Source organism: Balaenoptera acutorostrata, chromosome 13 (assembly GCF_949987535.1).
Source record: "Balaenoptera acutorostrata chromosome 13, mBalAcu1.1, whole genome shotgun sequence".
Lineage (NCBI taxonomy): Eukaryota > Metazoa > Chordata > Mammalia > Artiodactyla > Balaenopteridae > Balaenoptera > Balaenoptera acutorostrata.
Window position 1 is genome coordinate 27,785,115 of NC_080076.1, and position 13,069 is coordinate 27,798,183.

Below are 13,069 nucleotides of genomic sequence, written 5' to 3' on the forward strand. Positions count from 1 at the left end.
AGAGTAGTTGGAAGGGCTGTGACATTTTTGGATGGCCTAGGGTGCCCACTCTTTGGGTCTGGCCCTGACAGTAGAGGTCTGGAACGCCAGGCAGGGGAGCAGGACTGTTTGGAGGTTGGCCGGGGGGCAGCCCAGCTTCTCTGTGATGCAGAGGCTGGGGTGGGGCGAGGTTGCCCCAGAGTTGTGCATGGAGCTCATCTGGTTTCTCTCTCTGGACCCCTCCCATGGCTGGTGCCCCCGTGTGCACCCTCCCCTCCCTGCACCTTGGCACTGGCTATACTCGGACTCCCTGCGGGCCACTCCTTAGCCAGAGGCTTCTGCAGAACCATGGATGGCCTTGGCATCCAGGAGGCTTACCGGCACCAAGGGCCTTTCAAGGAGGTCAGCCCTTTGCCACCTGCCCGCAGACCCCCACCCATGCCAGTGCCCACCACTTGCACCACCAGCCTTCTTTCTCCTCTGGGGGTGGAAAGCATGGGGGGGGCCGTCAGCCTGGGGAGTTTCCCCCCATTCCTGTCCTCAGGATGCTTCACCTGCAGCATCTTTTCTGTTGCCCCCAGTGAAAGGCTCCACAGACAAACCCTGGGGAATGAACGCACTTCCCTTTCCCCCTGAGGTTCTTCTTGGGGGGGAATGTTACCATCAGGGAAATAAAGTGAGTCACTAGTGAGTCAGGATGGAGACCGGGTGAGGGAGTACGTGGAACCTGGTAATTATGCCCATTAATCCCCCTGCAAAGGCTTCGCAGCCGGCAGGCACTTCCTCTCTGAGCTGGGTGGGGAGGGCCTGCACCTTCTCCGAGAGGGCCTTCCTGACCACCCACCCCAGCTCCTTCCGTGGACCTGGGGACAGCGGAAGACTGTGGGAGGGGAGGAGGGCAATCTGCAAGCCCCGGGGGGGAGGCCGAACTCCCAGACTCCTGGGGGCCCAGCTGAGTTCTTTGCTCAGAAGATGACATTGGTCACCTCCCTCCTAGATGGCTTTGAGGGGCCGCAGAAAGGTGGCGCTGCTTCACCTGCCACCTGCCCTGGACCCCTTGCCAGCCCCAGAACGAGCCACGGTACTCATGCCTCAGGCCCCTGCAGGCGCCAGTCCTCTTCTGGACCATTCTTTTCCGGATCCACCCGGTTTCTCATCACCTACTTCATATCTTGCTCAGATGTCACCTTCTCAGGGAGAAGACCACCCTATGTGGAGTAACTCCTCACCCCAAACTCCTTATTCCCCTTGCCACCCTTTATGTTTTCCACAGCACTTTTCACCATTTGACACATTATGTGTTGTGTCTCCTATTAGCTTATCTGTCTCCCTCTGGTCAAAATTATGTGTCACTGGGACAGGGCCTTTGCTAGTTTGTTCACTGTTGAACCCCAGCCTGGCATGGCTGTTCAACAAATATAAAATAATAAAATAATATATGTATATGTATACACACACACACACACACACACGTCTACATATATAATGAAATAAAAATAGCATGAATGGATAAAGGAAAGATATGTCAGCTGTGAGGTACAACATAAGTGCTTTGCTGATTAGTTATAGAAGAGTGGTTATACATTTGATTTGACAAGCTTGGTGTGAAAGAAATGGCTCATTTCCTCATTTTCTTTTAATTAAAAAAAAAAGACTAAACTGTATCCACCAGCTGGTGGGAAACTTAGTCTATCATTATTGAGGTGCCTTCCCTCCACCCCCCACAGGGTAGTGCGAAGGTCCTGGAGGCTTGTGTGGAACAAAACAGTTGGGGGGCTCCCCGGGCCATCCCAGCCTCAGCCAGTCCACTTCTGCTCCCTGGAGGCTTCTGGAACCCTGGGTCCAGCCTCCCACAGTGCCCCAAGCAGCAGTCCTTTTGAGGTCCTGCTGTCCGTTTAGAAGGGGACAATGGAGAGGAACTCCACACCACCATCGTGGGCTTTCTGGACTTGAGGCACCTCCTGCTCAGCCATGGTCCCACCCACCCATCCCCAGACCTGAAGGGCCTCCCGCTGCCTTCCAGGTTGGCCTTGCACAGTTTCTTCGGTGAGCTGGGAAGCTTTCAGCCTCCACAACCCACATGGCCCTAAAGTAAGAGGTTGAAAAAGCCAAGCTACCTTCTTGGAATGGAGGAGGGAAAATACAAATGAATAATTCAATAGGGTAGCCTCCCACGAAAGTTAAGTACTGATGTTTTGTGAATGATTTTCTTCTCATTATTCTTTTCAAATAGAGCCGACTCCAGGTTATCTTGTCATAACAGCAGCTCAGTAATTTGCATTCCTAATGCATGCTTTGTCCAGTGGGAGGGAAAGGGCGGTTGCAGGCGGGGCTCGGGAGCTGCACACCCCTGGGCTTCCTCTGTGGGTGCCTTCCGTGATGATGAGGCTGCCTGTTGTGCAGGAGGCAAAGGCTGAGGGTTGCTGACCCAGCCCCCAAGATGGAAGACCCCAAGGTGTGCTGACTCCTGGCATAGGATCCTGCACTTTGGAGGCTGAACTGGGAGGCCAGACGCCTGAATTCCAGGCCTAGCTTTGCCTCCAGCTGGCTGAGAGGTAACTCCCACTCTCTGCCTCACTTTCCTCAACTGGCAAGAATGATGCACACTCTGTCTCCCTCCTAGGACTAGGGGCAGCATCGAGTAAAAGGCTATAAGTCAGGGGCCGTCAGTGGGGGTCCTCAGGCTGCGTGCAGCCCTCAGCAGGGGGTATTTGGTCTGCACAGCATTTAAATTGGAAAATTAAAAATAAAAGTCTGGGTTTCCAGCATCTCTTGGAAGAATGAACAAAATGGCAACACAGGGCCTATCTTCTCATATGGCAGCAGCGGGCTGGGGCTCAGGGCACCTACCCGGGCAGGAGTAGCATAAGAATCCCAGTTCCTGCTGCCTTTGCTTCACTCATTCTCTTCATTCAATGTCTGCCTCACGGGAGACTTGACCGCTCACCGGTGGAAGTGAAGCACTTTGTGGGAGCATAAAGTATTGATGTACAGTTGGATTTTTATTGGATGTTTTATCCAAGGTGTGTTACAGGTGAAATGGCCCAAGGAGAGTGAAGATGATGATTGGTTAAGGGAGAGTAAGGGCGTTATGGGACCATCCCCCGCTTTAGAGATCAATGTCAGGGGATGAGAGTGGCCCTTCTGACCAGCACGGGGTCCCTCAGGGGGGTAAGGGCACCATGTTCTTGGTGGCCCACCAGCTTGACACTAAGTTGACTCAAGGAAAAGAGGTGGATTTGGTTCTGTTCTTGGTCAAGGCCTGAGTCAAGAAGGGCTTTTAGCTCAACTGCTGCAGCCGCTTCTGGCTGTTGATCCCTTGGTCCCCATCCTCATAGGGGCCTGGGCTCTCCTGATGGTGCGGGGGGAGCACAAGGGGACACAGTCTGGGTGACCCACACAGCAGGTCACTGGCCCCTGAGGGGGGCTCAAATCTCAGCCCAATTTTCATGCTCAAATCTCAGCATGAAAAAACTTCCCCTGCTTGGTTTTTCCCATTTTTCCTTTCTGTGTGAATACCAGCTGTCCTCATCACCATCCCTCCTGTTTGTGCAACATGAAAGAGTTACCCGAAGGCTTTTGCATCTGCCTTTTCTTACTTGAGAAAGTCCAAGCATCGTTTACTAAGGACCTACTAAGTGCCTCCAAAGGTCTATACAGTTGTCTGCGATTATTGTTATTTATTATTATTATCATTATTATTGTATTGCTCTGAGTTTGCATTGTTTCTACTTTTTTAATGTGATTATAAAAATAATACATGTTTGTTTTAGAGCTTATAGAAAGGACAGAAAAGTATAAATAAGCAGGGAGAAAAATCCCTCATCATACTACATTCAGAGACGTATTAGCTTTAGGGAATGTTTTCTTCTAGGCTTTCCTCTGAGCATTTTTTTTAAAGAAATGAGATCATAGTGAACTTACACATATATTCTATTTATTTATTTATTTTTTACTTCAAGTTAGTGATTTCCCTGCGCCGTTTAAAATGACTTCATAGATATGATGTTTTGGGGGACACATGGCCACCTGTCATTTAGCACCACAGTTCCTTAGCCTTTCCCCAGTGTTGGGTATTTAGGATGTTTCCTGATTAATAAAAGATTCTAGACAACTGTGTGTCTGGTTCAAATCCCTCTGATCTGTCGACGAAAATTCAATTAACTATCAAGTTAAGAAGAAAAACAGGGAATTTTATTCGAGCCAAACTGAAGATTATAACCAGGGAAGCAGATTCTCAGAAAGCTCTGAGAACTGTTCCACCTGTTAGAAGTCGAAGGCACAGTCATATACGTTTCTGAGACAAAGGATTGTACATCAAAATGACATACTGATATTTTACATAAAGTTCACCAAGGATACATAGTCCACGTAAACACATACAAGGTGAACAGCAAGTCACCATGACCCCCTACAGAAGTGGGAAAGAACACTATTCTTTTAAGAAGTTACACTGCTAGCTTCAGCAGAAAGAAAAAAAAATGATCTTTATGGTTGAGCAGGCACTCCCATCTTTGAGGAGCTCTGCACATTAATGCAGCTGCGCCCTGCACATTAGGGAGGGAGAAGGCCCAAACAAACACAGAGAGATAATTTTATGTTTAATTTTTCTTGTCCTGCCTTAAAATATAAATTTTATTTCATCAGATCAAAGTTCGATCATTTCCTGAGGATCCTGGAAGGGCTATCATTGGGACTGAGGTATAAACATTCTAATACCCTCTGATACATATTCCCAAATTCTCTTCCTGAAAGGTGACTGACACCAATGAGAAGGTATTAACATTGCATGTATTTTGTCAACTTGATAGGTTTAAAAAAAAGAATTGCATAACTTTCATTTGCATGTCTTTGGTTACTAGTGAGATTAAACCCACATCACAATTTACCTTGATTTTGCACGTGTAAGATTCAGAAAGCACAAAAGAGTATGGATGTGGAAAGTAAGACTCCTTCTCACCTGGTCCTCAAACAGCTTTCTTGTCTCCTCTGGAAGAGAACACTGAGTTACGTGCAGTTAAGTTGTACATTATTAGATTTAAGCTCTTACACGTTTGTTAGAATTTATATATCTGCTTTTGGGAACTGTTTATAGCCTTAGGTCGAGGATTATTTCTCCCCTTTGACAGGCGAGGAAACTGAGGCTTCAAGAGGTGAAATGCCAGGAGTCACATAGTTAGCGAAAGGGGGTGAGCTCCGGGGGTATCTCTATCCGGGAATCTTTGGAGGCAGGAATGAGGCGGCTGCAGGCACGTGTGACTGGGAGGGAACGCCTTCTCACCCAGGACTGTCTCCCTCATCAAACTGCTGCTGCTGCCCGAAATCCCACCAAAGGCTGGCCCGCAGTTGGGCCATTCCAGTGTCTGAGAACTGGGAACTGGCAGCTTCTGAGGGGAGCACTGCACGTGGCATGTGGCCGAGCCCTGGCCCTGCCTCCTCTGCTCTGCTTTTCTGGTCCCCTCACACCCCACCCCAGGCCAGTTCAGACCCCCTAGCCAGTTGCCCTTCAAAGCCAGCCTCTCCCTGCCTGGGAGGGTGAGAGTTTAGAAACACCTCTGTGTCTACAACCCCTCTACCCGCCCCAGGAGGGCTGGACCCAGTGAGCCATCTGGAGTGTGTCCCCCCACCCCACCTTGTTTCTCCCTCTTTCCTGGGACGTGAAAACCTCCTGCTCTAATTTTCCTCAAGAGGGACCCTAGAGAGGGTGGGATTCAGGATCCTGGAGTTCTAGAACCTAAAGGTACCCGAGTCAGCCCCCTTTCCCCACTCTGCTTGCTTAAGGGATCTTGGGTAAGACAATTTTACATCAGGTTTATATACACGTCTCTTCTCTGGAAAGGGCTATAAGCATGTAGGGACGACACACAGAGAGGTAGGCAAAGGGGACCAGTGACTCAGGGCAGAATGTGTGGCCCCGAAAGGCTTGTGAGAGAGTGCTGACTGGGCCCGGGGGCTCAGGGAGGAGAAGACACTTCAGCTGGACTTTGAAGTTTGAGTGGGATTCAAGTAAGTGGGGGATGGGATGAGGGTGAGTGGGAATGCCAAGGGCAAAGGCGTGAGAGTTGAAATGCCATGGTGGGTCACAAGGCTGCAGGCAAAGCTGCAGGCAGCTGCTGGAAGGGCGCCTGAGTTGAGGGTTTGGAGCTTGTCCTTTGGCGATGGGGATTCTTGGAAGGTTCTGGAACAGAGGAGGGGTGCTGCTGGCATGGCTCTTAGGGAGCCAGCTCTGAGGGAGCATAGGAGTGCGTGAAGACTGGAGATGAGGCTAGGAGGTTGGTGCCTTCCCATCCTCTACTGACCTGGGGAATGTAGAAATGACAGTGGCTTCAGTCTCCCCCTGCAGAGCCCGAGGAGGCACGGCCTTCCTTGGAGGTGGCTTGTGAGGACAGGATGCAGATGTCATTTCATCCAGAGTCACCTGGCCAGCCTTTGCGTGATCTGGGCTCCAGGCACTCAGCGCCTGGAGTCCTGGGCTCTGGCATCAGGGGTGCGATTTCCCAAGGAAACCCAAGTGTCCACAGTGCCCAGTGCCCTGCACCCCACGGATTCAGCCTGTTTTGGCTCAACGTCCCTGGTGATTCCGACATCTGAGGGGGCATTTCCTGACACTTGGCCCCAGGGCCTGCTGTGTGCAAAGGCAGGTGGTGCAGTTACCCACACACTGGGAATGGAGGGCTATGGCTGCACCACACCCCTGCCCCCATAAACCATCTCCACTGGCCTCCTCCAGTGCTGAAGCCCCAGGTTAGGAATCTGTGACGCTGGGTCTCCCATCAAAATGGGGCAGGATCTCAGAGAATATTTAAGCAAGCTCCTTCATTTTACTATAGTCTATGGTTTGTTTTATATAAAAATATTATCACTAAATGATTGACAGCAAAGGCAGCAGCTCTAATACTTAAAATAATAATAATAATAATATAAATTTATAAATAGTTAAAAATATTGGATAATGACAGATATTGTATGATATCACTTATATGTGGAGGCTAAAAAATAAAACAAACTAGTGAATATAACAAAACAAAAATAGACTCACAGATATAGAGGACAAACTAGTGGTTACCAGTGGGGAGGGGATAAGGGGAGGGGCAAGATAGGGGTAGGGGACTAAGAGGTACAAACTATTATGTATAAAATAAGCTACAAGGGTATATTGTACAACACAGGGAATACAGCCAATATTTTATAATAATTATAAATGGAATATAACCTTTAAAAATGGTGAATCACTATGTTGTACACTTGAAACTTATATAATAACATTGTACATCAACTATACTTCAATAAAATCTTTTTGTAGAATATTTGATAATAGAAAAGTCATGTGTGTGTGTGTGTGTGTGTGTGTGTGTGTGTGTGTGTAAAAAGCATGGGGACAAAAGGGGAGGAAGAAGCAATGGCCTTGGGATCAGACATGGACTTGAGTACTTTCTCTGCTCCTTCCAGGTTCTGGGCAGATTATGAATCTAATCTTATGAGCCTCAATTTCCTCATTTGTGAAATGGGAGGATAATAATACCTACCTCCAAGCTGTTGGGAGGATTCAAAATAAGAAAAACCTACCACGGTGCCTGGAACATATATGTATATATATTTTTGGCTGTGCTGTGCGGCTTGTGGGATCTTAGTTCCCCGACCAGGGATTGAACCCGGGGCCCCAGCCATGAAAGTGCAAAGTCCTAACCATTGGACTGCCAGTCCTAACCCTGGAACATATATTTTTTAGCTCACTGCCATACATCTTAGTAACCCTTCATAATTTTTGGAGGATATTATCAATGGAGGTAATGCCACTCTCATGGGCACTTCTGTCTGTTTTTAAATTGCTTCTCCAATGTATGATTTTGTCTTTTGCCTTGAAACTCCCCCTGGCAGTTGACTCTGGGAAGCCTGGGCCGCTTTTGCTACCCTCCGACGGCTGCAGGAATTACTGCCACGAGAGTCAGGGGTTAACAGACATGACTGTGGGTTACACAGCAGGAGACCTAGATAAGCAGGGCTGTCATCAGCGACAACAGAGTAAAGCTGAGCCTCAGTGAGCCTATCACAGATTTCATAATCAGAAAATCTAGACCGAAGCTATTTGAATTTTAACAGTCACAGAACTTTTAAGTAAGTACAAGGTGTGAAGTGGCACCCTAAGCTTTTCAGTGCTCAGGGCCTTAAAATATCTGAATCCAGTCTTGAATAACTCAGTTTAAATAATTCTTTACATGTCGTATTTCCCCAGGTTTGAGGCAACGTTTAATGTTAGTTTCACCAGCAAGGTGCAAAGATTTCTCGAGGCTGCCACAGCCCAGGAAGTTCCCTGCAGCGACTCCAAGTCCTGTTAGTGATTTCAGTTCTGCACTTTGGTTTTTAAAAAAGTTATTTTAACACATTTTTATCATGAACAAATTGAGAAGAAGATGGAGAACAATGTGACAAACAACCATGTAGTCACGACTGTGGATTATCAATGTTAACAAATGTTAACATTCTGCCCTATGTATTTCAAATCTTTTCCTCTCTTTTAAAATAAATTAGACATAAAAAACAGAGCACCCTTTGTAGCACTTGATTGCTAATATTTTTTATCTTGTTTGCTAATATTTTCATGTGTGTTTGTGTAATCACCGGAGCTGTAGGGTAAGCACTGAGAAAACATGAGTTTGCTCACCTTGGGGTCCTGACCCAGGCCCCGGGACAGTTGCTGGCACAGAGTAGATGCTCAATAGATTTTTGTTGAATGAATGAACGAATGAGTGAATAAAGCTTCTTTTCCTTTGTTATCCTCCTTCATATCTCCACGTACCTTTTCCTCACTGGTGTTTCGTTGGCTAATAATGGACAATTCTTACACTTAGCTCAGGAATAGAATTCAAATTACTGTGTAAAATATATTGGTTTTGAAAATTACACAATCAGGTTTTTTGGAGATAAATTAGAAAATGTTGCTAAACTGAAAGAAGGAATAAACCTGAATCCTCCCTTTCAAAGATAACCAGCTTTACGGTTTAAAACCCTACAAAAATGGGATCATTAATGCATATCCCCTTTTATAACTTGCATTTTTCGCTGAATTTATTATGCACACCTTTCTGTGTCATAGTTCCTGCTAAATATTGTAATAACTGATGTCTTCTTAGTAGTCTGTCACTTCTACAACCCTGCGAGGACTGTCTTGTGAAGGGACACCCGGGTCTCACAGGGGCCAGTTTGGGCGGGAGAGTGAGAGTGCTTCTGGCTGACCCCTCGTGCACTCGGTGGACACAAGTCTCGCTGGCCGGACTCTCTCTAAGGAGCCTGTGAGTTTCCTAGCTGAGTGCTGGGCTGGGAATTGCTTGAATATGCTTGTGAACCAGCTAATTTTCAAAATCCCAGGTGGAAATACTACTGTTTTCTTGGCCTATAGACAGTCTGGTACAGGCTTTTAGGAATAAAGGTTTTTACAGTGAGAAAGCCAGAAAGTGCTGGGTTTAAACCTTAGGTTGGCCACTTGTTAGCCTTGTGGCCTTGGGCAAGTTACTAAACCTCTCTGAGCTGCACATGTCATCACCTATAAGTGCAGAAAATGGGACTTGCCACATTAGCCTGCTGTTGGAATAGAGATAATGTATGTGAAGGGCCTGGTTCACTGTAGGTGCTCAGTAAATGTTTCCCTTCCTGATAAACCAAACCCAAATTCTCTCTAAGAAATACCTTGCAATATTACCTCGAAATATCTCTTTGAAAGGAAACATAACAGATAAATAAGTAAAGGTATTTATATTACAGATGTTTACAATATATTTATAAATGCATATAAGATAGATTTATATATTATACATATATAATAGTTATATTATGAATAAATAAATATATAAAGAACTTGAGCCAGAACCAAGTGGAACGCTGCTGTTCCCTGAACACTAAGAACTGGACGGGCGTTTTGCTGTGGCTTTGGGCTCTGTCCTGTGAGCTGTGCCTGTTCCTCCCCCAGGCCGGCTCCGCTCCGCCGAGGAGGCTGGAGAGTGTGAGAAGAGAATCGGATCACTTGGCAGAAGCATCGATTGAGCACCTCATGTGTGCAGCTTCTGCTCACGGGGCCCCAAGGGCGTCCTCCGCCCAGCGTCTGGCTGGAAATGGGGCAGACTCGCAGGCGGGAGGTGACCTGGTCTTGCCATTGAGGACACAGCTCAGCCCTGTAAAGCTTTCGGTCAAGAACTTTGGAGACATCGAGACAGTTCTCCTGACTTGAAAGATGGGAATAGAGGCCTAGAGAGATGTAGAGACTTCACTGAGGTCACTCGGCTCATTAGTGGCTGATCCGGGTGGACCAGAGCCCAGCTCCAACCACTGTCGCTACCCCATTTCCCTTAGTGTAGAGACTTTATTAGAGGGCTTTATTTTTAGGGGTTTAACTGTTTTATTTTTGTTTGCTTTATTCTCTACTTAAAAGTTAAAGTTTACCCCACATACCAGGGTCTTTAACGGGACTTTAAAATTCAGGTGCACTGGAGCTCTATGTTGTGGGCAGTGGTTCTTAACGAGGTCGATTGTCTCAACAGGGGACACTTGGCGATGTCTGGAGACAGTTTTGGTCATCACGGCAGGAGGGTGGGGGATGAGGAGCTGCTGGCCTCAGAGAGTAGAGACCAGGGGTGCTGCTCGCCAGAGGATCACAGGACAGTCCCACAGCAAGGACTGTGCAGCCCCCAGTGTCAGCAGCGCCAGGTTGATGGGGTGGCAGCAGCCCTTTCCTCTGTAGCCTTCTCTTTTGACTTGGTCAGCTTCCCTCCGGGAAACCCATCCATGCCCAGACCTTTGTGGGGGCCGGGTGGCTGGGACCAGGCGTGCTCAGTAAGCTGACTTCCAGGTCAGCCCAGCTGTTTTTAGCCTGGTATCTCGGTATATGAAGAGCGCCGTCTGCAGGGTGGGCAGGCAGAAGGCTGGGACTGCTTGGGCTTAAGGCAGGGGACTTGGGTGTGTGGAGGTGGGGAGTGTTTAACGCTCCTTATAAACCTGAAGCAGCTCTCCTGCCCGCGGCTCCATTCTGCAACCCCACCTTCAGCGGCCCCGGGCGCCGAGATTTCCCGAGCCTTCCCGCGTCCTGCACGGAGAATAGATTTACTTCTTACAGGCGGTCAGGGCTCCACTGTCTCTGGCCTAAGGCACTTACTCATCTGCTTTGCATCTTCCAAAATGTTGTCGCTGGCCCCTGCTACTCCTCTCCATCCATGCTCACGCCCTTGTTATGCCTTTGCTGTCCTTTCAGTCAGGTTGGGGGAGGGAGCGAAGAGGACCATGTGTGTTGAGTCCATCATCTTAAACCAGGAGGCGTGTCCTTATGAGTTGGAAAACTAGATTTCATTAAAAGCTTTGCCGTGTGTGGGGCCTCTGGGGAAGGCAAGGAGCTGGCGAGCTGGAGCTCTTCTGGTGTGAGTCTCTGGAGGCTGAATTGAAGGGCGCACCAGACGGGGTAGGGGAGCTCTGCAACCTTGATCTCGCTAAGCCTCAGGTTCCCTGCGTGTACAATGTGTAACCCTGCCCTGCCCGTAAAGGTGAAGTAAGGGTCACGGATGTAGACAAGCAGAGAACACTGTGAAGGGCTGTGATTTATTACCGTCATCCTGCTGGGTGGACGTCCCTCTCGTCTCCACTAGGCGTGATCAAGGCGAGGTGTCACGTGGCACACGCCAGAATGTGACTCTCTGGTGATGGATGGGCTTACCCAGCACGTGAGCATGAGTACCGACTGCCTCGTTCTCTTGCCAGAGGTCTCCAGTTTGGTTGGCAGAGTGGTGACCAGCTGGCCAATTGGACGGGGCTCTTTAATGTCATGGACGACCCAGCAGTGCAGAGTGGCAGTGACTCCAGCTCCAGGTACAGACCCCGGCGAACGACCAGGGAAGGGGGAAGCTCATCCCAGGGCGACCCTGCATCCCCTGCCCCATGGCCTACCCCCCAGGGCTGCCCTCAGGGAAGAAGCAGTCTCAGGACAGTGGCCCAGAGCTCACTTTGGGATCCTGCCTTGTCTGCTTTGACAGGAGGGGTGAGGGCTAGGACCCAGCCAGAACAAAGCAGGGACTCGTGGGCCCCTCTCTTTTGGGGTGGGGGCTGGGCTGGGGGCTGGAGGGGGACTCTGGGTCTCCAGCCTCCACTTGAGATGGGGGCAACATTCCACCCCTGCTGCAAGGCTTCCGGATACCAGGCCACAGGTGTGTGTAGGTTTGTGGGGGGTGAAATCGGGCTGGGTGAGGGTCGTGGGCTCCCTGTTCCTCTGAAATCCCGCTGCACAGGCCATCCCTACTCTGCCCATCTGTGAGGCTGACCTTGGCTGGGGAAGAATGTTTTCATCAAATACGATGCTGAGAGCTTCCTTGGTGGCATAGTGGTTGAGAATCCGCCTGCCAATGCAGGGGACACGGGTTGGAGCCCTGGTCCGGGAAGATCCCATGTGCCGCGGAGCAACTAAGCCCGTGTGCCACAACTACTGAGCCTGCGCTCTAGAGCCCGCGAGCCACAACTACTGAGCCTGCGTGCCGCAACTACTGAAGCCCACGTGCCTAGAGCCTGTGCTCCGCAACAAGAGAAGCCACCACAGTGAGAAGCCCGCGCACTGCAACGAAGAGTAGCCCCCGCTCGCCGCAACTAGAGAAAGCCCGCACGCAGCAATGAAGACCCAACGCAGCCAAAAATAAATAAATAAAATAAATAAATTTATTTTAAAAAAAAGATACGATGCTGAGAATTGACATTCATACCATCACGTGGTTATTTCTTCTTGATCGGCTGTAGTGTTTGGAGTTAAATAAGTAATTAAGGGCACTCTGTATATTCAGGAGTAGGAATTCAGGAACTGTTTGTAGAATGAATGAAAATGGAATATTCTCAGGTGGGGCACACTCATTGCGGGGGGCAGGGGGGAGCATTGTGGGGAATTTTTCTGATAAGACGGGTTGCTCTCTCTGCTTGGAGCTGGGTGTGGCTGGAACTTCCCAGCTAAGGGTTTCCTGGGGCTAAGTTGTTCGTTTCCTTAATTTTTGCATTTATGAGTATGGGCTAGCTTTCAGATCAGTTTCCCTGGGAAAGAGGCCTCAGTTTTCATTGCTGTTAATTTTGACAC

General features: G+C 48.8%; 1 protein-coding gene across 3 annotated transcripts in view; it reads left to right on the top strand.

Annotated features, from left to right (window-relative positions):
- Window positions 1–13,069, top strand: part of ST8SIA5 (ST8 alpha-N-acetyl-neuraminide alpha-2,8-sialyltransferase 5) — a 77,279-nt gene that overhangs the window by 17,510 nt on the left and 46,700 nt on the right. The window contains exon 2 of one of the 3 annotated variants that reach the window (XM_007197199.2): window positions 11,719–11,826. The exons of the other annotated variants lie outside the window; for them this stretch is intronic. Coding sequence (XP_007197261.1) covers window positions 11,719–11,826 — 108 coding nt within the window. The remainder of the gene's footprint in view (window positions 1–11,718; window positions 11,827–13,069) is intronic. 3 annotated transcript variants of the gene reach the window in all.